At 35.7% G+C, this 24,482-nt stretch overlaps 1 protein-coding gene across 2 annotated transcripts in view; it reads right to left on the reverse strand.

The window, feature by feature from the left end:
- Nucleotides 1-24,482, reverse strand: part of LOC143229407 (uncharacterized) — a 173,694-nt gene that overhangs the window by 12,551 nt on the left and 136,661 nt on the right. The window contains exon 1 of one of the 2 annotated variants that reach the window (XM_076461729.1): nt 13,873-14,273. The exons of the other annotated variant lie outside the window; for it this stretch is intronic. Within the exon in view, the coding sequence (XP_076317844.1) occupies nt 13,873-13,962 (90 nt within the window). The 5' untranslated portion in view covers nt 13,963-14,273. Of the gene's footprint in view, nt 1-13,872; nt 14,274-24,482 lie in introns of those variants that run through there. 2 annotated transcript variants of the gene reach the window in all.

The following is a 24,482-nucleotide window of genomic DNA, read 5'->3' on the forward strand; positions in this document are numbered from 1 at the left end:
ACAAATCTGTATTTGTTAAGTTAGTGGTTACAACAAATTAAGGTAACAAATTCTGGAAGCGATGATACCATTACTATTATGTTATACATTAAAAGCCATTATTTTATGCAAAATTATTGTAGCTCATTTTTTTTCCTGCAGCTTATTGGCTCTTCAATTTGTGTGTAAAACTGTAAATTAAACTGGGGTCAACCGTTACTGTACTAAACTAGGTCACGTTCTAATATGTAATTCGAATTTCCGAGAACAGTGAAAGCATTCATATCACGAAGCAATACATTATAATCTGTGTAAGTAACATCGAAAGTATAGTACACTAGATTAGCTATACGTAGTACTAAGTCTATGTTCAGCTTTGATCTAAGAAGGGAACTTGTTCTGATTAGAAATCAATATTAGTGTTCTAACCCAGTTCGCGTTTCATACGACTCAGGTCGTTTTTTTCAAAAATATTTTGGAGCCACGCTCTGAAAAAAAAAAAAGCTAATTTATTATGATAATTTTATAATAATAGCTAATTTATTATGATAATTTTATAATAATAGCTAAGCGATTATGATAATTTTATAATAATAGCTAATTTATTATGATAATTTTATAGTAATAGCTAATTTATTATGATAATTTTATAGTAATAGCTAATTTATTATGATAATTTTATAATAATAGCTAATTTATTATGATAATTTTATAATAATAGCTAATTTATTATGATAATTTTATAATAATAGCTAATTTATTATGATAATTTTATAATAATAGCTAATTTATTTTAATAATTCTATCGTAAAATATAGCACAGCTCCATTATATTTTTATAGCGATCGGAGCCTTAAATGACTAGTAGAAAAGCACTTACGCTCAATAATTTTTTTTTTCCACACCAGACCATACTGAAAGCGACACCTACAGTTCTTATAAGCTTCATTACATATAAACAGCAAGTGTTTATGGTATGTTGTCATATTTTTTGTCAAGATAGCAAGCCTTGAAATAATTGTTATAATGTAAAATATTTGTTATTATTTTTCCATAGATGTCCACTTTTGATACCAAAGTCACTATAAACAGCTCATGATAATTGACGACTGAATTCATCTCACTTTTGGTTACTTGTGTTCAATGAATCATGCTTGTAAGCAAAGAAAGTGTTGGGACGGATGAAATGTTCAGTTTCTTTGTACTTAAAGATACCATATTCTGTTTCAAGATTTCTTGAAACCACGTGTTGTTCTGACATCATGAATATGTATACATATGTACCTGTGGTTGAAGATAATGTTATTTTGTTACTCGTTGACTTCTGGTTTTCACCTACCATTTAATAATAAAAAAAACAGTCTCTAAATTCCATATTTTGTTCATAAATTATGTATTTTTTCCCAGTTTCTTGTACTAATTTCGTGATCATCGAGATAAAATATAAAGTTCATAAAGTCATTTCTAACTTTAACTTTGATATTTGAGATTACAAAGGTCATTTTAATGTCTTAAATAATGTGACGGTCAATCCCACTATTCGTTGGTAAAAGAGTAGCCCAAGAGTTGGTGGTGGGTGGTGATGACTAGCTGCTTTCCCTCTAGTCTTACACTGCTAAATTAAGGACGGCTTGCGTAGCTAACCCTCGAGTAGCTTTGCGTAAAATTCGAAAACAAACAAACTTGACTGATTGGACAATACGTACCGGGATTTTTTAAAGTAATGTATTGATCGCACAAGACATTCGATACCCCATTGTTGACTTTGATTTACACAGAGTAAATGCTCAATACACACAAAACAACAAATTATCATTGATCAAGAAGTGAAAGACTAAATTTCATTTGTTAAAAAAGTGATCAACAGAGGACAGGAGGGAGGAGAGATCCGGGGGGAGAGGATACAGAACTTAATACATCAGGATTACCTAAAGTTTCATTGATCATAAATGTATCAAAGAAATTCTAATTAATTACATGAATTAGTTAATGAATAATTGCTCTGATCGAAGACCTGTGATAATGCACCAGTGCTGCAGCCTGAAATGTGAGTATAAACCCACATAACTTATTTGTAAAATACAAAAATATCGAGTTCAGCTTTCTTCTGTAAGGTACTTTTATAAGTACTGTTCAATACAGCCGTGCGGCCCATAGACCGCCTGACTCGCAATCTGAGGGTCACGGGTTCGATTCCGCGTTCCACCAGTCAGTTTCGCCCTGACAACAGTTCAATTATACTTTGATAAAAGAGTAACTCAAGAGTTGGCGGTTGGTGGTGATAATCAACTGCTTTCCTTTTAGTCAAACACTGCTAAATTAGAGACAGTTAGCGCAGAAAACCTCCGTATAGCTTTGCACGAAATTCAAAACGAGACTGTTTTTAATGTTAACACAGAAACTATGGCAAGCGTTAGTTGTAATAGGAAAGACACGGCTTACCTTAATCTACGACCTCCTCTTGCCAACTTTGTGATACAGGAGGAACAAAGAGCCAGGGGGCCTGACCCCCCCCCACACACGTGCGAGTATCAAGAATTTATTACTAAATATTTTAATGAAAAATATGGTTCGTGATATTAAATTATATTTCATAACTATCTTTGCAACTAAGTAAAGAAACATTACTAGGTTTTACATTAGTCAAAATCCCATACTTTAAAGTTCTAAAACATTGTCTCTTCTTTCTGCGGCACCCAAGTAACAGTTGGTGATCTTAACAAAACGCAAGAAACTACAAGGTAACGTCTCAGGACATATCCCATAATGTCTCAACAGAACAATATTTTGTGTTAACTTTGGGTTCATCCACGTAAGAAAATAAAAATCCAGTCTTAACGAACTCGATGTTAATTACGTACTTGATATAAAAACATATAGTTCTGTGCTTTCCCCATCTACCACTGATACGAATGTGACGAAATACTAAATCCAACCAATTACTGCATTTAAAATAATACACAAAACCTATTAACTTAATAGTTTATCATTCTATTCTTTACATCTGGTTTTGTTTTTATTTTAACCTTTTAAATATTTAACTTGCAGTAAAGATGTAATAATTATTGTCTTCTTCAGTAAACATCGTGTTTCCATTGCTAGCATACTCGGTCATATCGAACATACACATATTACTAACCTCACTTTTAATCCACTTTTGTAAACGTTCTACCACAGCCACTGTGATATTTAATACACATTTATAAATACTTTCGTCTTCGTTGCAAATATACGAACATTTTCGTCTTTGTTAAAATGTCCAAAAATCTCTCCTTCAAGATAAGTCTACCAATACGGTCATTTTCGTTAAAAGTGTACAAATACTCTCGCTTTCACGGTTGTATTTGTTCTCCGTATTTCAGAGTTGTTGGACCTGACTCATTTAATTATAGAAGGTAGTACATCCTAATAGTTTAACACCAGTTCTAGTCTTAACTGTTACGTTAAACAGGACGTAATTTTTAACTCTGTAGTTAAACATCGAACAATACCAGTTAAGTCAGCGCTTTAAAATTTCTTTCTCTTGCCTAAAGCTTACTTAATTAACACCACTTCTGTCTTTAAGTATAGGGATTATGAGTCATGATTATACCGCCAAACGGTGCCCTACATTTACCCAACATTTTTTTTGCTATTTGTATTTTTATTAAAACCAAACACGGACAACTATGACATAATTTTAAAATAAAGTAAATACTGTTGAATCAAGTGTTCTACTGATGGCCTTACCACTGGTCTTCAGAATCCTTTGGTCACTCTTCAACTGGCGAGACCTCTGTAGCGAATTTCAAAGCTGGGTCAAAGGTCAACTTTATCTAACAATTCCAGTATAAATCGAATAACTTGAAAGTTAGCAGCCGAATTTGTTCTACTATAAAACAGTTGTGAGGTCAGAAGAACATACAATTTGTCACGTGGCATCAAACTTTTCACCATGTTGACTTTCTGTCTGTTAACACTTATTACCATTTTCACTCATGGGTTCTTTAAATCAAAACTGTCACATTCGTATATAGTATAGTTTTCAGTATATTCAGTATACTATTGTACATGCTTACAATTTTAGCATCTGCCCTCTTAATTAGTGCACATGTGCATAAGGTTTGCCTTTAGCACACACTTTCTTGTACATTGTCCGCACGCTCTTTAGTCAGGTGGTATTCGGCCCACCCACCACAATTTCCTTAGGAATTTTGAGAGAATACTTATGAAGACATTCAAGGCTTCTGATTTAGCAATTTCGAGATCTGAACAAGCTGAAAAATCGTATGAATTACGTTTATTTAAGAGAGGAAGTGTTATAAGTCCGTTGAAAGTGTAGAATACCTTTAAAGAAAATCGGTTCATGTAATTAAATTAACACAATCTACTATCTACGGAGCCGTTGAATTATGATAGTAATTGTGACATTATAACATACAGAAACGTTTAGGCTTGACAAAATTTATTTCTGAGCGTAAGAGACTTCCACTTCACGCTAAATATTTGTACAAGAATTCGCAGTGACTCTAGTAACACACCGATGTGGCCATACATGCGTGACATTATCTGTGAATTATTTGTAGCCTGCTATCCTTAAATGTAGACATTTTGGAAAAGCTGCGATGTCCAAAACTTACGTTATCCCTAGATGATCAGTGTAACACCATAATACATAACACTGTAACGTATTAAAAAAGTGTTTAGTCTCCTTCTGTTTGGTGTAAAGAAAAAACACACATTATTATGTGATTAGAGTTTCGAAGGTTTGGCGTATTTTTTATAGAGTGATGAAAGTCCAATTTAAAGTGAAGATCTGGAAGTAAACAAGTGAACAATTCGACCATAATTTTGATATGCTACCTGCAAAGGCTATAGTAATAATTTTATGTCATGGTGTGTTTTCTGTGTATTGGCCTTAGATCTAACTCTCAGGTGTCACCAAACATCCGGGTAACTTAAATAATTCCAAAGACCATGGAATTTTCCGTTGTTAAGCGAGAAATCTGAGGGCTTATGACTCTACAAATCTGTTTTCAATACCCATTGTGTAGCTTTGTGCTTAATAACAAACAAACGGCTTTATCAGTGGACAATTTGTTTCTTCTACATATATATTAATCACCAGCAGAACCTTATAAATCCTATGTATTCGCTTCACACTTGTCTGAAGTAAGCACATGTGCTCATCGTCAGTACACAGTTGCACATCTTATGTGTCCTACACATGTGTAAATACTCTTATCTTATGCATAGCTACATATACAAATACGCTTAACATCAGTACATGTATTATACGTACTTAGTCGTGTGTTCTTCACACAGCTGCGTGTACACTCGCTCGTTTTTGTTATATTCACATGTGTGATCCTGTATTTATTGCATATCTATAGATAATTTACCTTCATTATACACCTACTAAATACTTGTCTCCAATACACACCTACAGGTACTTCCACCTTCAGTTTTATAATGAATACACTTCTTCACATACTCTCGTCTTCGGTATCCACCTGTTTACTCAGAGCGTAAGTTGCCCACTGGCTTATGTTCTTCTATTTCATCACAACCTCGTAATCAATTACATTTTCAATGTACACGTGCCTTTACTTTTCTTGCATATGTGCTGCTTCTCACGAAACTGCACGAGTAATTTATCTGATAGAACCCTCATTTTAATATTTTACAGTATGGTCAGACAAGAACATCGTTATGTGCAGTGAACAGAGCACAAAACTCACGTGCGACCAAACTCCCTGCTTCGGAAGATGCAAGTAACAACGAAACAGTCATATAAATGCGCCATTTTTTCAGTCTCTTTCACACCATTCACCCGTTAGTTCTAAAAAATATTGTCAAATGAACAACATGCATTTAGGAATCTCCACTTTGTTACCAGAAACCGGTTTCAGTTTATGAACGGGGAGAGAGAGAAACTGTCCAGAAGAGGCCCAGTTATTCTCAATTGTTTCTTAGTGAGAACAACCATTCAAGGTCACATGATCCTGATCAGAACTTAGAAGCAGGTTTCATAATACCCTAATCATGAAGCTCCCAAAGAAGACACGCCCTCAATGTGTGTGTGTATATGTATTATATATATGCTAGTCTGATTATATATCGTAATGTTACCTGCTTTACCATTCATGTAGTAAGACTTATTTTGTTCTATTACCTCGAACAAATACGACCCGTACCATACACAATTATATATATCTAATTACTTGCCTCGATTCGCATTATACACTTTATAACAGGCAGCAGGTGGTGGGACGTAAAGTCTAATATGTGTCTGAAGATTTCAGGCTTAGTGGTTTCTTACATTTTGACGTTTACCCAAGGCATAATTGGGTAGTCAGTTCTGGAGTTACACGTGTAACTGTTGTGGCTGTCAATAACGCTATTGTTGTCATAGATACATAGTATTTAGAACCTGAAGGACTAATTTGCTTAAGTATTTATATATAAATGTCAAACTACCTGCTTTGTTTTGTTTTAAACTTTATTTAGTCAGTGCTAATGAAGGGAACTAAATACGTTTTAGAAAAAAAAAAGTGTTTATATTAAAATCAATAACGTATTTAAATGAGAGTGATTATTTTCAGGAATAACATTAAACATAAATAAAGAGCACGTGTAGAAAAATTGATTCAGAACTGTAATTCAAATTAATAATTGGATTAATGAATATTTACAACAATTTATATTAAGAAATGTATAGACATTGGTTATATGCGTATATATATGTATGCACTTTGTGTTTTAGGTTACATGTTTCATTTTACAGATAAAATGCATGAAACCTTGACATTAATTTGTTCTGATAAAACCAACTTTTACACGTTAATCCTATAACTTGTTGAAATATGCACTAGAGGGCTCGGCATGGCCGAGTGGGTTAAGGCGTTCGACTTTCCGTCGCACCAAACATACTTGCCCTTTCAGCCGTGGAAGCGTTATAATGTTACGGTAAATCCCACCATTCGTTGGTAAAAGAGTTGTCGCTGGGTGGTGATGACCAGCTGCCGTCCTTCTCGTCTTACACTGCTAAATTAGGGACGGCTAACACAGATAGCAAAATATTCGAGAGAGGAAAGTTTAGTCGTTGATTTTTGTAAACACCGTCAAGTTATAAGAAGTACACACAGTATTTGTAACGGGCTTGTAGTAATTAAACCTTTAAATATTATACATGTGTATAGATAGAATAACAAGAAAGATGCGAAGGTGACAAAATAAAATAGACTGTTAGATAAAGAAAAATATTTGTAGAAAAACAATTGTAATAATTTATTCGCTTGGAGACGTTTCGAACAAACGTTTCTGTAGTTGTCATTAACTGAGAGGTTTGTTTTCTGGATTGAACGTTTTATCCAAACGTCGTCAAATTAAATTATTACAATGGTTTTCTTAAACGTGATTTTTTTAGAAGTCTAATTTATTATATGTGTGTGTGTGTATGTGAACCATATTTGACAAAAGTCCTTGTCCGCTTATAACTGGCGAACCGCTGGACCGATTGTTATCTTACATGACTTGCAACCTTCTGGTCGCCCGCGGAGTAATACAAAATGGTCAGCGTTTCGATTTGATGTTTCTCTGTAAATAACCCTCGTGTAGAAACGCGTCCTCCCTACTTATTCAGTGGGTATTTCAACTATTATGTATATATTGACTTTAATGTGATTTTGGCTCACATTAAGTATTTGTACGTGATTTGGTTACAATAAGTGCTTCTAAGTGCACCGATTGTTCTAAAGCTTCGAGAAAGTACAGAGAGTTTTCTTTGTTGCATATTTAAAATGCTAAATGTTATATTAATTTAGAATAACGTTTCAACTTAATTTATTCCTTTAACGTCAGATGGCGTAATAAGTACAAATCTTATTTAGCTTAAACCGTTTCTGTTTAGTTTATTTTACTTATTTTTTCATTGTGTCAACATTATTAAATGCACTAGAGAAAATATCAACTTACCCTTTGTTTTAGTTATCCAACACGTAGATAACGCTTAAGGGGTTTGTTTTTTTTGTCAGCGAAGGATATGAAGTAATGTGCTGGACACAATGTCATCATCTTTTCATCACGTTTTCTTAATTATTTTTTGGGTCAGAACGGTTTTATATTCAAAACAAACGGGAATTGATGTTCGATTGCCAAATGGGCACATAATAGCGAGAGACCTTGGAATTTCAAGTACCTTTTACTTGGACTAAATTACTTTGTACTTATGGACTACATATTTAACTCTTTTTTTTTTTTTCGTAAGTGTCCGGTATTCGGCTTACTAAAATAAACAAATATTTATTTCAAAATGCTTGAAGAGAAATGTTATCATCTAAAAAGTCTACATCTTCAACATTGTTCTTATTGGGAGAACGAGTCGTGTGCATTTTGAAATGAACCAAAAGAAATTTCAACTGAACAGACCTTCTATGGACACAAGACTTTTACCAATCATTTAGGGGAGAAAACAAAACAAAACATCTTTTCAGGAACTTTACATCGGAATATTTGTGGGAAAAGATCAAAACACAGCTGCTACACATGAAAGTTTAACGTGACAAAATTCCTGCATATGTACTACAATCAAATCGAAATATTTATCGACGTTTTGGACTTAACAAGGTTCCATAATTTTAATGAAACAAGGTTCGGCACTCATAAATGTAGGGTTATGTAAAAAATAAAATATAAGTGGTTCTAATCAAGACTGGATCAGGCGTGGCTCTGTGAATATTGTGCTCGGACTGTGAATTCAAAGGCTCAGGATTCTTAGCTAGTTGCTCTAGATATGTGCTCTGCACTTCGAAGAAGTGGGTGCACTGGTATGATGACGGTAAAGTCCTGTTATGTGTTTAGACAGGACAAATAGAAGAATTGATGGTGGGTGCTGTTGACTACACTACATTCCCCCTAGCCCAGGGATACCAAACTTTCTTAGTAGAAAATCCCCCAAAACATAAGTCCCTCATTCAATGATCCCGTAGATAATGGGTATTTTCCCTTGACACTTTACTGCAACCCCCGAGGGGCTCCAAGAACGCCTCTTTAGGAACTTCTGCTTTAGTATATCAATTGGAAATTATAGACCCCTATTTGCCTATAACCCTTTGTGAGGGTTTTTACAAGAAAAAAATCTGGAACTTATTAACTTAGTATTTTAATTTGAATATCCTTTTAATTATAAAATCAATTCACTTTAATATTTATCAGGTAGATTAAATTTTTGTAAAGTGCAAGTTTGTGCAATTATAAACTTTTATATTATTTGAGTTGTGTTGGAAAAGGTAATCATTTTATGGTTTGTTTTGATTTTGGATCGGTTTTGAATTTCGCACAAAGCTACACGGGAGCTATATACGCTATCCGTTCCTAATTTAGCAGTGTAAGACTAGAGGGAAGCAGCTGGTAACCACCATCCACCGCCAACGAATAGTGGGATTAACCGTCATATCATAACGCCCCCACCGCTGAAAGTGCGAGCATGTTAGGTGGAACGAATAATTTCCTAATAAAATAAGTAAACATGAAAAGAAAAAAAGAAGATATATTCTTACGAATAGTTTTGAATTCGAAAAGTTCTTACTGCAATTCAATGTACAGCATCCTGTGTTGTGCTGAACTAATGTAGGTAGCCAACGAACAGCAGCTTACCATTCACATTAAGGGATTAGTTGTCTCCTTTCCAAAGGTTCAAGAAAAGAGCCCTCCTGTGGCACAGCGACATGTGTGCAGACTCACACCGCTAGAGCCTGAGTTTTGATGGCAGTGATGGGCAGAGCTCATATAGCCCATTGTGTAGTTTGTGCTTAATTCCAACAAAACAAACAAGTGTGAAGAATATTATATGATACAGTATGGATTCTAAAGTGACTTGACAACTTTGAAATTCAGAAATCTACAAAGGTGCCAACTTTACAGTTCTTAATGAACGATTACATTTAATTCTGTTTTTAAACTTTATATCAGTAACAAACTATACGTTAAATACTTGTTTTAAAACGTTGAGGTTTCATAAATCATTTGATCCGCTCGAGAAGTGCGCATGCTTATCCGGATGTTGTACTTCTTTGAAACTAACTGCTCTTAAACCTCGCCCTCTGTGTTATACATTAGTTAATTATAAAATGTTCGTGTTTGTTTAACTTAAAGCAAAGTCACCTTGGGCTATCTGCGGAGAATCGAATCGCGAATTTTAATGCTGTAAGTCCGTAAAGTTACCTCCGTCTCTCCAGGAGAAATAAATTTCGTATGTGAAACGTCTCTTGTTTCCATATTTGTTTCCTTCCCGCTCTTTATATATAACCATATCATGGCATCATGATCATAAAAGCCAAATATCTGTCGGTCAGTCAGTCGATCACGCCGTATTTTTCTGAATGTCATGAGTTACACAGTCCAATTCCACCGTTTCTCCTACGATACTCCCTCTTTTTCACTGCCCGTTCACATATGAGTTTAATCCACTTGTTAACACAGGAATAAATACCTCCTAAATTTTGACACTTTTTTTTCTACTATAAAAAGGCCGGTCCAGGATATATTTAGCACCGAGTAAAACTAATTTGTCGTCCGTTAGGAGGAGAATTTTTTTTACAATGATGAAGTATTCACAAGAAATGTAGCAATAATGTTGATATGATTAGACAATTAGTATGACCAATGGACGCTGGTACAAAGAATAATGTTTGAAGGAGGCACCCTTCAGGTAACAGAGATATTAATCATGGTAGGTGTTTGGCTTCCCGAAGTTAGAACAACCTTTATTTTTATTATGTCTGTTTACTGGCGGCGAAGTTGCAAATGCATATCGGAGGATACAAACTTGGTAGGTTTTGATTTCCCTTTACTTGTGAAGGACTTTTATACTAGTTGTTTTATATTTCTTCGCGACTGAATGGTATATTAGCTTTATAATCGTTCACAATATTTTGTTTAACATGAAGAAACCCAGTTTTCGTTCGTTTGTTCGTTTGTGCTTTTGTCTTCACATTTCACGAAAAGTTCTCTGTTGTACTAATGTTTGTATGATACATCTCTTATCTCAGGTTTTGTTATTTCAAAGTTAGATTTACTTAGCGCTAAGCGAGAGGCTTTCACTTAACTCTCTTTCAACCTCTCAAGACCAGCTATGACTCTCATTGGAAGAGAATTCTTCTCGTTATACGGAAGTGTTTGTCAAAACAATGCTTAAAACAAACTGACAGATGCTCTCTACATCTAATTTCCGTGTTGTAAAATAATAACAATGTTTAGGGTTAAGCATTTATAAGCTAGAATTTTTTTCTTTAGCTATCCAGTGGCTCAAAGGGTGAGTCTGCGTACTTAAAACGCTAAAAATCGGGTTTCGATACCTGTGGTTGGAAGAACACAGAGAATTCATTGTGTCGTCTCATGCTTAACAATGACCCGTCCAACATTTTTTTTCGTGATAAATGTTTAGTCACTAACATTGGAACAGTTAGGTAAGTGAAATTATATGTGACTGTTTTTCTATAGTTACATATGTTTTATTCAAACACTTTATAGTTTAGGCCTACAGCGAATCGAAATCGATTCATTTGAGGGGAAGCTAGTGCTAAAATATTAAGATTAAAAAAGGTTCAATCGTATAAGACTTTCGGGCCGACAGTCTCGGGTTTGAGTATCACTTTCAGCTGAAGTGCGTATAAAAGTGACAGTCAGTCCTACTATTTAGTTTAAAATATTTGCTTAGACCGGTCGATGCTAACTACTGGGTGTTTTCCCTGTGGTTCGTTATTTAAAATCAGAACCACATGTGTCGGAACAGTAGGTGTATCTGACCCTGCCGTTTAGCCGTTGCGTGCATAAGGTTTCGTTCGGGTGAACAAACTAACAAACTGTAGAATAGCAACGCAAGAGTACATTATATTGAGTGATTGAATAGAAGTGACGAAACGTCAGAGATGAGAAAGAAAGGGCACTCAGGGGGAAACTCCTCCGAGATATTATGTTGATTCTGTCATTTGTAAAATGAATTTGTTCTTGTTTTATCATACTTTGTATAAATATCTACGTACGTGCCTGAATACGCAGGCGAACATCACTTTAAGACATGCATGAGGCCTGTGTATTAACCTAAACCTGCGGCTTCAAGATAGCTTATCTTCAATAAACAGTACGAACTGTAAAATAAAAAAAATAGTAAAAAGAAACAGGTTATTTGTGATTGCAGCCATGAATTAAAGGGGTTGGAATCCTTTCACTGCGTTGGCGAAAATGGGCGTAATGTTGCCTCCAGTGGAATGCCGTTAGCACTTAAATCCAAACTGTTGCGCAGTGGAAGTCGTCCTGTGAGCTTTATCTTGTTACGTAAATACCAGTGAAAGTTAAATATCCCCCAGGAATATCTTGAAAGTAAGCGATTATTCGAGCTTTAATGAAGTAATGAAAAAATATTGTAAATTGCCTGTAAAACCATGTCGTAATTTCTCTAATCAATAGTTAGAGTACAGTTTTGTAGTGCATAAACATGACGCATTTCTACCTGTTAAGTAAATGTTTATGAATTACTCTAAATACAAACTAAATATTTTTTTACGTTGAACTTACATAACTTCTTAGAACAATTTTAGCATTGTACTTTGGCCCGGCCCGGCATGGCCAAACGTGCTAAGGCGTGCGACTCGTAATCTGAGGGTCGTGGGTTCCCATCCCCGTCGCGCCAAACATGCTCGCCCTTTCAGCCGTGAGGACGTTAAAATGTTACGGTCAATCCCACTATTCGTTGGTAAAAGAGTAGCCCAAGAGTTGGCGATGGGTGGTGATGACTAGCTGCCTTCCCTCTAGTCTTACACTGCTAAATTAGGGACGGCTAGCGCAGATAGCCCTCGAGTAGCTTTGCGCGAAATTCCAAAAACCAAAAAAAAAACAAGCATTGTACTTGTTTGAACTCACAGACACTGAAATTGATATATTGCGCGAACTACAAACCAACATCGCAGGAACTTTGTCAAAAAACAGAAAGTTAACACATGTACAACTTTCAATAAATAAGCCGTTTATCGACTAGCTTATGAAATACAGCTTAATAGACTTTAGTTGGACGTTCTATAATAAGATGTAAAGGGGGGAGGGTTATTACCAGGCGTTTATCATACACTGTTATTTTCTCATACGTCATCAAACATTGAGATTAAACCCTTGAGGTGAAATTGAACAGTCTTACGTTTTCTTGTTTTTGACAATTTGCCTTTCGTTTCTAGAACATTTCAACAAACATATACGGATAAATTTTAAACGTTTTGTTATTCTTTTTCTTCGAAAACGTTTTATATCGAGAAAGAAAAATATTTTTTAAGAAAATAATACTGATATATGTTGTAGCCGAAAGTATTATTTTTTTTCAAAATCGTAAGAATCTTCTCGCTCTAGAAGTAATGTTCTTATATCTCAACTAAGCATAAAAAATTGCACACACAGAGATGTAAATCTCTGTTTACCAACTGCGGAAAAATTTAGAACTAAATAAAGTAAAAAATACACTTTTTGGTAACAAAACTAGAGAACCCTTCGCTAACGGTGGGTTCTGCCTGAAAGATTTATTTCAGAAGGCGAGAAACTTAGAAGTTAAAAAAAAAACAAACGGGAAGCCTACTCAAGGCTATTTTCTCTCAATGCATTCGTTTTAACTGTTTTGAATTTTACTTCGCAAAAATCCGGGAGGTGGCGCTGTAATCGCAGATGACTGTTTTCAATTATTTAAGAAAAAGATATACATTACACAAAATTATCAAATTTACAATATATTATAATACATTGTATATATTATAGTAAATTTATACTATAATAAGCAGTAAATTACGACAAAACTCAGGCAGCTTTTCTTACTATTACGTCATATAACATCTCTTTGAAACAACTTGTAAGATAACACTTAGTCTTACTCACATCGTGGAAGTCCGCCATCTCGGAAGCCATGAAAGAAGAACACCTGGAGTAAAGTGAAACCGAGGCTAAGACCGCTGTGCCACTAGACATAGGTTGGACAGTCTGTTCAACTAACCTGTATAAAGTGATCGCTTCTTGCGTGAGTGGCGCGTGCAATCTCACCTGTCCAAGACGGAACGACTCGACCGTCTGCTGAGATCACCTGTTTTCATTGGCTCCTACCTGTCGCTTCTAAATAGGACGTCAGCTGTGATGTGTGTTACTGCCAATGAAGAGAGGTTCTGTCACGCGCCAATCATTGCCGGTTTCTAACAGCCGGCAACGTGCCAGGTGACTGAGGAGGCAGGCACTCAGACTAGTAGGTTTTCTGAATGAACCACTACTGAATCAACTTCAGGGTGTACGTGGCGCACGCGCCACCTTCAGGCCTTTAGCCCCCGAGGCTGTTACGGGAGTGCGGATGCTCACAATAGATGTTACGCAGGCAGAGAAGATGCTTGAAACGAAACCCTCGCACGAGGTCTTCCAGTCGCTAGGATCTGATTGGTTACCAGAAGTTACAGTTGATCCTCCCTTAAACACAAAGCTTTTTTTTATTATTATTTCAGTGCCGTAACTGGAGACGACACCTAACTCCCACAAGAATGGTGGATAATGAAGGTTATCTGATAAACAAATCTGGAATCTGAGTCTTTCCGACGTACGGTTTCTTCCCAGGGTATCACAAATTATGTTTATTACAATAGGCAGTTTTAATGTAATACTAAAAACCATAGTACGATTATCTATGGCTTACATTTTTCTTTACGTCTCATAACTGAAAAGATGTAAAAGATTGAACTTCCAGTTACTGTAATGTCATCTTTTAATATTTATATTAAATTGGAAGCTTGCATCATTCCTATCACATACACACGAAGTTCTATGGATTTTCCTAATTAAGCTCAGATAAAACAGTACATACGTGACGCGAATGATATATTGAAATACGTGGACTAAACTTTTTTCTGAACAGCATTTAAGGGCCGTGGGCTCGAGTCCCCGTGCCACTGAGCATACTAGTTCTTTCAGCTGTTGGTGCATTGAAATGTGAGGTTAGTCACGCTATTCGTTGGTAAAAGAGAAGCCATGGAGAGCTGACAGTGGGTGGCGATAACTAGCTGCCTTCCCTCTAGTCTTTCACTGCTGAATTAGGAACGGCTGGTGCTGATAGCACTCGTGTACTAACTTTACGCAAAATTCTAAATAAACCAAACTGAAGTGAACGGCATTACTCTATCCATAATTATTTGTGTTTATTTATTTATTGGAATTATATAATCTGCTTTCAGTACAAGTAAGAAAGCTCGTAAAGGAAAATTTAATGTTGTCAAAAACATTATATATATATATATATATATGTTATTCAGTTAAATTCATATAGCAATTATTTTAAAATAAAAAACTTGACCAAAAATGTCTACTTTATGTAATACTTACATGGATATGAATTACATCATCAACAAAAACAAATCAAATCATGTTTACAGGCATCAATGAAATATGTTAATAATAGCCAGTGTTTTGTTATTATAACGATCGTAGTGTATTTTCTGTTTGTCACTTAGCTTTCAGTAACATAATGTTCCATCTTATTTTTAATCTATCTTATTTGTGTATGTTTGACACTTAGTATTCAATGGTATTACGTTCCTTCTTATTAAAGGGCTTTTAGTGTATCTGGTTCACTAACATTACGTTCCTTCTTATTAAAAAGCTTTTAGTGTATCTGGTTCACTGACATTACGTTCCTTCTTATTAAAGGAATTTAATGTATCTGGTTCACTGACATTACGTTCCTTCTTATTAAAGAGCTTTTAGTGTATCTGGTTCACCAACATTACGTTCTTTCTTATTAAAGGGCTTTTAGTGTATCTGGTTCACTGACATTACGTTCCTTCTTATTAAAGGGCTTTTAGTGTATCTGGTTCACTGACATTACGTTCCTTCTTATTAAAGGGCTTTTAGTGTATCTGGTTCACTGACATTACGTTCCTTCTTATTAAAGGGCTTTTAGTGTATCTGGTTCACTGACATTACGTTCCTTCTTATTAAAGGGCTTTTAGTGTATCTGGTTCACTAACATTACGTTCCTTCTTATTAAAGGGCTTTTAGTGTATCTGGTTCACTAACATTACGTTCCTTCTTATTAAAGGGCTTTTAGTGTATGTGGTTCAATGACATTACGTTCCTTCTTATTAAAGAGCTTTTAGTGTATCTGGTTCACTGACATTACGTTCCTTCTTATTAAAGGGCTTTTAGTGTATCTTGTTCACTGACATTACGTTCCTTCTTATTAAAGGGTTTTTAGTGTATCTTGTTCACTGACATTACGTTCCTTCTTATTAAAGGGCTTTTAGTGTATCTTGTTCACTGACATTACGTTCCTTCTTATTAAAGGGCTTTTAGTGTATCTGGTTCACTAACATTACGTTCCTTCTTATTAAAGGGTGTTTAGTGTATCTGGTTCACTAACATTACGTTCCTTCTTATTAAAGGGTGTTTAGTGTATCTTGTTCACTGACATTACGTTCCTTCTTATTAAAGGGTGTTTAGTGTATCTTGTTCACTGACATTACGTTCCTTCTTATTAAAGGGCTTTTAGTGTATCTTGTTCACTGACATTACGTTCCTTCTTATTAAAGGGCTTTTAGTGTATCTGGTTCACTGACATTACGTTCCTTCTTATTAAAGGGCTTTTAGTGTATCTGGTTCACTGACATTACGTTCCTTCTTATTAAAGGGCTTTTAGTGTATCTGGTTCACTGACATTACGTTCCTTCTTATTAAAGGGCTTTTAGTGTATCTGGTTCACTGACATTACGTTCCTTCTTATTAAAGGGCTTTTAGTGTATCTGGTTCACTAACATTACGTTCCTTCTTATTAAAGGGCTTTTAGTGTATCTGGTTCACTAACATTACGTTCCTTCTTATTAAAGGGCTTTTAGTGTATGTGGTTCACTGACATTACGTTCCTTCTTATTAAAGAGCTTTTAGTGTATCTGGTTCACTGACATTACGTTCCTTCTTATTAAAGGGCTTTTAGTGTATCTTGTTCACTGACATTACGTTCCTTCTTATTAAAGGGCTTTTAGTGTATCTTGTTCACTGACATTACGTTCCTTCTTATTAAAGGGCTTTTAGTGTATCTGGTTCACTAACATTACGTTCCTTCTTATTAAAGGGTGTTTAGTGTATCTGGTTCACTGACATTACGTTCCTTCTTATTAAAGGGCTTTTAGTGTATCTGGTTCACTAACATTACGTTCCTTCTTATTAAAGGGTGTTTAGTGTATCTGGTTCACTGACATTACGTTCCTTCTTATTAAAGGGCTTTTAGTGTATCTGGTTCACTGACATTACGTTCCTTCTTATTAAAGGGCTTTTAGTGTATCTGGTTCACTGACATTACGTTCCTTCTTATTAAAGGGCTTTTAGTGTATCTGGTTCACTGACATTACGTTCCTTCTTATTAAAGGGCTTTTAGTGTATCTGGTTCACTGACATTACGTTCCTTCTTATTAAAGGATTTTTAGTGTATCTTGTTCACTAACATTACGTTCCTTTTTATTAAAGGGTTTTTAGTGTATCTTGTTCACTAACATTACGTTCCTTTTTATTAAAGGGTTTTTAGTGTATCTTGTTCACTAACATTACGTTCCTTTTTATTAAAGGGTTTTTAGTGTATCTTGTTCACTGACATTACGTTCCTTCTTATTAAAGGATTTTTAGTGTATCTTGTTCACTGACATTACGTTTTTTCTTATTAAAGGATTTTTAGTGTATCTTGTTCACTGACATTACGTTCCTTCTTATTAAAGGATTTTTAGTGTATCTGGTTCACTGACATTACGTTCCTTCTTATTAAAGGATTTTTAGTGTATCTTGTTCACTAACATTACGTTCCTTTTTATTAAAGGGTTTTTAGTGTATCTTGTTCACTAACATTACGTTCCTTTTTATTAAAGGGTTTTTAGTGTATCTTGTTCACTGACATTACGTTCCTTCTTATTAAAGGATTTTTCACTGAGTGTATCTTGTTCACTGACATTACGTTCCTTCTTATTAAAGGATTTTTAGTGTATCTGGTTCACTGACATTACGTTCCTTTTTATTAAAGGGTTTTTAGTGTATCTTGTTCACTGACATTACGTTCCTTCTTATTAAAGGATTTTTAGTGTATCTTGTTCACTGACATTACGTTCCTTCTTATTAAAGGATTTTTAGTGTATCTTGTTCACTGACATTACGTTCCTTCTTATTAAAGGATTTTTAGTGTATCTGGTTCACTGACATTACGTTCCTTTTTATTAAAGGGTTTTTAGTGTATCTGGTTCACTGACATTACGTTCCTTCTTATTAAAGGATTTTTAGTGTATCTGGTTCACTGACATTACGTTCCTTCTTATTAAAGGGTTTTTAGTGTATCTTGTATGTATGTTTGTCACTTAGTATTCACTGAGAACTTGTTCTTTAATAGCTTTGTTTTGGGATCATTGGAATAACGTGATATTTAGTTACTGGTTTTCATATATATTACTCGCCCCTCTTTTCTATATAAATACTATTTGCTGAGATTTTGATACAATTTATAATATCGCGTCTGTTGAAATAAGTTTTTGTTCTAAATTTCTTCTATGGAATTAAACAGTGATAAAACTGTTTACTTAACATATAAAGAAAAATAAATATTTTTGAAAAATTTGAAGTTTTATTAATTAAGTTTAATGTAGACGTTAAAGATGTTTGAAATACGGTAATAACGGTTTTTTATTGAAGATTTCATAAAACCTTAAGCCTAAATGGATCATTTTATCACACATTCTTCCTTCAGTTATTCTCACTTCTATGTTCACTCTTATTAAAGTACACAAATGAAAGTATTAACTTCGAGTGAGCCAATTATGTATAAAATCTCTGCATTGAGTTCGTCCATTTTCAAACAAACAGTGTCATAGTTTAAATACCGTGAAATAGAGCGTCCCCTGTTGAACATTCTTCCCTGTATGACAAGCGGTAACTTCTATTACTGGCTGACTGCTCGTAAAATAGTTACAATAGAACACATCTGAGTAATATTGCGTAAATTTCTCTAATAACTCAATTAATTACTATAAAAATAATAGGAAAACTTCTACTCTTAACATCCGTTAGGTGGGAAGATGGCATATGTTCCTGGAATTTAATATATTTATGTTCGTGAAATTACCATAATTCACTGAAACTTCTAAACTTTATGACGTAATGATCACGTGAACTTGCTTCACGTCTTTTGCTCTTAATGCTTAAAAGGAGGTTTTGCTTTAAATAATGGCTCGGTATTGGAAAGGAACAAAAACACTGTTTTTTTCGTTTTTAACACAAGCATCCCCAGTTGAACAGCACTATGTCTGCGGACTTACATTGTTAGATACAGGGTTTCGATACTCGTGGTGAGTAGAATACAGATAGTATATTTAATAGCTTTGTGCTTAACTACAAACAAACAGACATTTCTCAACAAAAACCACGAAAACTTTTATTGCTCAACCATTTGAGATAATTATTTTTGCAATCGCTTCACCTTAACTGACCTGTGTTGAAGTTTTACTTTCCAAAACTCATCAGCTACGACCGATATCGTAACCTTTTGACAATCAGTATTAACACAATAATATTCTGAGCAGTTCTTATATCACGAAATCGTGTCTCTATATATACAGATGTTTATGCGTAAATTAAATATAGCATTAACACAAAAAATAAACGACAACATTGAATTATCTGTACAACTGTCAAGTCCTCACTCGTCTGCTATTAAGCCTTCCAACTTTTAATATCATATAAGTTTATGAGCACAAGTTACTCTCAATTTTTGGAATAAATCGAGTGCAAAAATAAATTATGAAAAAGAAAAAAATTTGATTCATCTCCAATTTGAAAATTTCCAAGTGTAATTAAGAATGTACAAATCTTTGTCTGATTGTTCAAAGTTCACGCGTTATTTTATCTTCTCATGGCTTCACACACAATGCTCAACTAATTCAGATCTTGCTAGCTCATAAATATTTCCGAAGTCAGCTTTTTTATCTCGTGGTAAAATGTGCCAGTCCTTAACAAATCAAACCTGCAATTTGCGACTTCTATTTAAGACTCATTTCTGTACCTTTAAACGACTACGTGCAAACTTTGTTTAATTCAACTATAACAGTATAATTCACGATAAACATAAGAATATTCCTTATTCGGATAACAAATTATAAACTGATTTTTTAATGCAAAAGTCTTTAGCGCTAAAAATCGATAGAAATAATATGCTTAAAGAAAGAGTGCAGAGAGGAAAGAATATGCATATGAAGTGTGAGTTGTTTGGTTACAATAATACACCCACATTACAAGGAAAGTGTGAGACAAACGGTTCTTTGTATTTTTTCGAGCTACAACTACAACATCTATATACATGCAAGCTTTATTGATTTGTGGTACCATCACATTTATTTGCCAATAACACTATTTTATTGTAAGTACTTCATTCTAGATATTATAATCATATTTCTAGCTCAAACCTTAGACTTGTTCACTAAAGATTCATGTGACACCGGTGAATTTGTTACGTGTGGTACACGTGACACGGGTGTGCGTATTACGTGTGGTACATGTGACACGGGTGTGTGTGTTAAGTGTACTATTTGTCACATCATGATGCTTTGTTCATCAAGGCACACAAAAAATCAAAATCCGCTGTACATTCCTCAGTCAATAAGCGCAGCGAGCAGTGTATAAACACAGCTTTAAAGTCAGCTCTTTGCAGGCCTACAGGCGGATTCTAATGGTGAACGTGCATGCGTGTTGCGCACTGACGGCCCTGACACCGGCCTACACATTTTCCGACTGTACAGCCCTTTACGCGTTTAATGGTAATTTGGTAACTTGGTAACAGTCGTTAGTTCACCATTTTGTCACTGCTATACTCTCGTTCTCCAAAAGACTCTTCTAAAGGCAACGGAATAACGCGCGTTATTTGAATTATTAGCTTGTCAAGATCTACTCTATAGAGTCTTAAATAATAACTGGAACGAGTTACGAGATTTGTTTATCTTTCTAACCGGGAAAGGGCTTCTTTAGCTAGCTGATCGTTCGTCTTCTAGCTACCTATGTAGATATCTATCTGTTTCTCTGTCTATATATCCACTGAAGTGTGAGTAAACATAACGTTCACACATTTCGTTCTCACATTCTCACACGCTGTGTGAGAACATCTTTCAGTCCGCCTGCAGTATCCGGTGTTGCCCATTACGAGCGTGCCGCTGGTTTCAGATGTTATCTCGGCCTTGTTGAGACCTATATCATTTAATGTTTTCTTGGTTCTATTATTGATGGTCACCTGACCTTAGATACTTCGCGAAGGCCAATTTCGGTAAAGCACAGCACATTATACTTTTCTTCTGAAAATTGCAGCCTTTCGTCTCCACCTAGCCACACGGGATTTAGATGAACGCTGTTAAGGGGTGGCTTGTTCGCATTCATCAAAAACGTCAGCACATGGACCGAACGTGCTTTCTCGCGCCATTGCCCCCCAGATACACTAGATAAGGCGGCTATTAATTACAGGCCTACTGCTCGACTCAGCTCTACATACGTTGCACCACTGCACTAGTCCAACCACAGCCTCGAGTCAAAAAGAACTATCTTGCCGCCCTATGACCCTGCTCTTTCCAGCTGTTCGATATTTGTGATGATTTACGCGTTTTAGAATTGACCAACGACCTGCTATGCTGGACATTCAATGGCTCATGACGGAAATCATAGAGTTCACTCCAAACTGTGGGCAGATAATACAGATTTATCTGAATATCCGCCGTAGAACACGTCAGTTGGGCTGACGATGCAAGGTTCAGAGCCGCACTCTACGCTAACCTCGCGACCTTCGTGAGATGTACCGGCCACTATACGCAGCTTCGCCGCGAGTCAGACAGGATCGGTACCACTCGGTACGTGGGGGTGTACTACTTTCATTGACTACAGAGGAACGGCTAATAGACTTAAATATCGGGACCACGAAGGTAGCTTGGTCATTCATGTGTTTAAATTCAGGTATAATTTGTCAACTACACGCCTCATCGAAGTGTCTCACTAAGAAAAGAAATGGTATCTCGTTTAAAAATGAACTTATGTTGTATTATAACGGACTTTCTCCACCGGCACTTCCAGTATTTTAATGACTGTTCTACCTCCGAGTAGTATTGGTGGTTAAAAAGTAACGGAAATTAATTAAAAAGAAACGGTTTTCAATGTAACCTCATCACATAGTATGTTGTCCTCTTGTAGAAGAGCAGCAAGTTTCCAGACTTACAACTCTTAAATCCGATGTTCGATTCCTCACGGTGGACACAGCAGATAGCCCAATATATTTAAATGTGCTCTAAAACATACAAACAAGCAATGACATCTTAATTTTATTTTACAGACTTTCAGACTGCACACCAGACTACGTTGTCAGAACGAACTAAAAAAGGGCCACACAAAGAGCGAAAGAAGCCATTTTAATTTTATCCCACAGATATTTCCTTATTCAATTTCGCATACTTCTGGCATCGTGTTCTGTGCTCCATTATGTAAACATCTTGATTTCCGAGTGCAGCTTTCGAATAATATAATTGTAAGAATGTTCATAAAACTTTATACAGTTCAATTTTTAAATTTCTCATAATCCGAGGCGCCATGCCACCACCTGAAATACTCACGAATAAAGAACAACTTGGCACATTCAGCTTATCGTAGTTCAATGGTTCCATTTTTATACTTCTAAGGTCGACCTGTTTCTTAACCCTAACTATTCTTTCAACTTTAGTATTACGTTCACTGGACCAAAACCGTTCAAATAAATTATTTTCGCTCTGGCTGAAGCGCAGTGAAGGAATTGTAGTAACAAACATGGCAAGGTTTCGAGTACCATTCGTGCTCCTTAACATGTCGCTAATACTCGTCACTTAACGTATTATATAATCTTATGTTTTCTGATAAAACGTAACAAAACTTCCTGAAATTTTATCCTCTGACACAGCTGTTTCAGAACATTCACTTGTCACAATAACTAATAAAAGAAACATAAAAACTTATCACCTCATTTATCCTTTGAAATATCTATTTTCCGTTCTTACCATAGAAAGAACATTTACCTGGCATTCACTGGTCGCTACTTTTACTTTGTAACGATCGACAAACCGATCCTCACAGCATCGTACGAAGTTGCGTACTTGATCGCAAAGCAGGGCAAACCACACACCAGCTGCGTTGAAGATGGCGAATATTATGCTGTGAAAAGCTGCTGAAAATAAGTTATCTCAAATCCCTGTTTCAAATGACACCATCAGCAGCAGAATAGATGAGATGAGCGATGACATCTTGGCTTAAGTAGTCGCAAATCTGATTTCAAGCCCAGCAAAATTCAGCCTTCAACTCGACGAGACGTTTCCAATCTAAGCCAGCTTGTTGTATTCGTGCGCTATGTGAAGAACGATGAGATAAAAGAAGATTTTTTTATTTGTAAGCCTCTTATAAAGAGGCAACCAACGCGAAGAAATTTGTGGATGACTTCTTCAGAGACAACGCTCTTTCGTGGGATATGATTTCTGCAGTTTGTTCAGACGGAGCTTCAGTCATGCTGGTGAAAGCCGATGCACCACACATCATTGCAACGCATTGTGTTCTGCACAGGCATGCATTGGCAATAAAAACCTTGCCTTCAAAACTGGCAGAAGTATTAAAAATTGTAGTGGAATGTGTGAACTTTGTGCGAAATAGTTCCCTGAAGCACCGCATCTTCAACGAGCCATGTAATGAAATGGGCTCCGAATTTGAGGTACTTCTGTACCATTCTAACGTTCGATGGTTATCCCTGGGAAAGGTGCTGAATCGTGTTTTTGCCCTGCGTGTGGAATTATCCCTGTTTTTGCGAGAGAACCAACATTGTCATGCAGATTGCATCGAAAAATCTGAGTTCATTCTCATTCTGACGTACATGGCCATATCTTCAATGCTCTCAATCAACAGACGCAGGGCGGTGGAGTCAACATCATCGAAGTGGAAGAAAACCTGAAGGCTTTTAAAAAAAGCTACCGTTATGGAAACGACGAACAGAGAATGATAACTTCGCAAACTTCCCCTGCTGGACGACTGTGTAAGTAAGATTGAAGATATGTCTGAAATTGGAGACATTTCTGTATCCAGGGAACTGAAGCAAGCAATTGCCATGTACTTAGATGAGCTCGCAAAGTCTCTCGACGGATACCCCCCCAACCAGAGTCATATCCAGCATGGGTGAGACAGCCGTTCACGTTTAGTGTTGCGACAGCAGATGTCAATGATAAATACCTTGATGAAATCATTGAACTTCAGCAGATCCAGGTTCAACAGCAACTTTTCAGAACAACAACGCTCTCAACGTTTTGGTGTCCCCAAATCGTAGCGTATCCTCTTATTACTAAGAAAGCCCTTGAGATATTCATACCGTTTGTTACAACGTATCTCTGCGAGCAACCCTTTTCGAGGATGGTAGACATAAAAACGAAGAAAAGGAACAGACTTTGTTG

This window comes from Tachypleus tridentatus, chromosome 1, assembly GCF_004210375.1.
Source record: "Tachypleus tridentatus isolate NWPU-2018 chromosome 1, ASM421037v1, whole genome shotgun sequence".
Classification (NCBI taxonomy): Eukaryota; Metazoa; Arthropoda; class Merostomata; order Xiphosura; family Limulidae; genus Tachypleus; species Tachypleus tridentatus.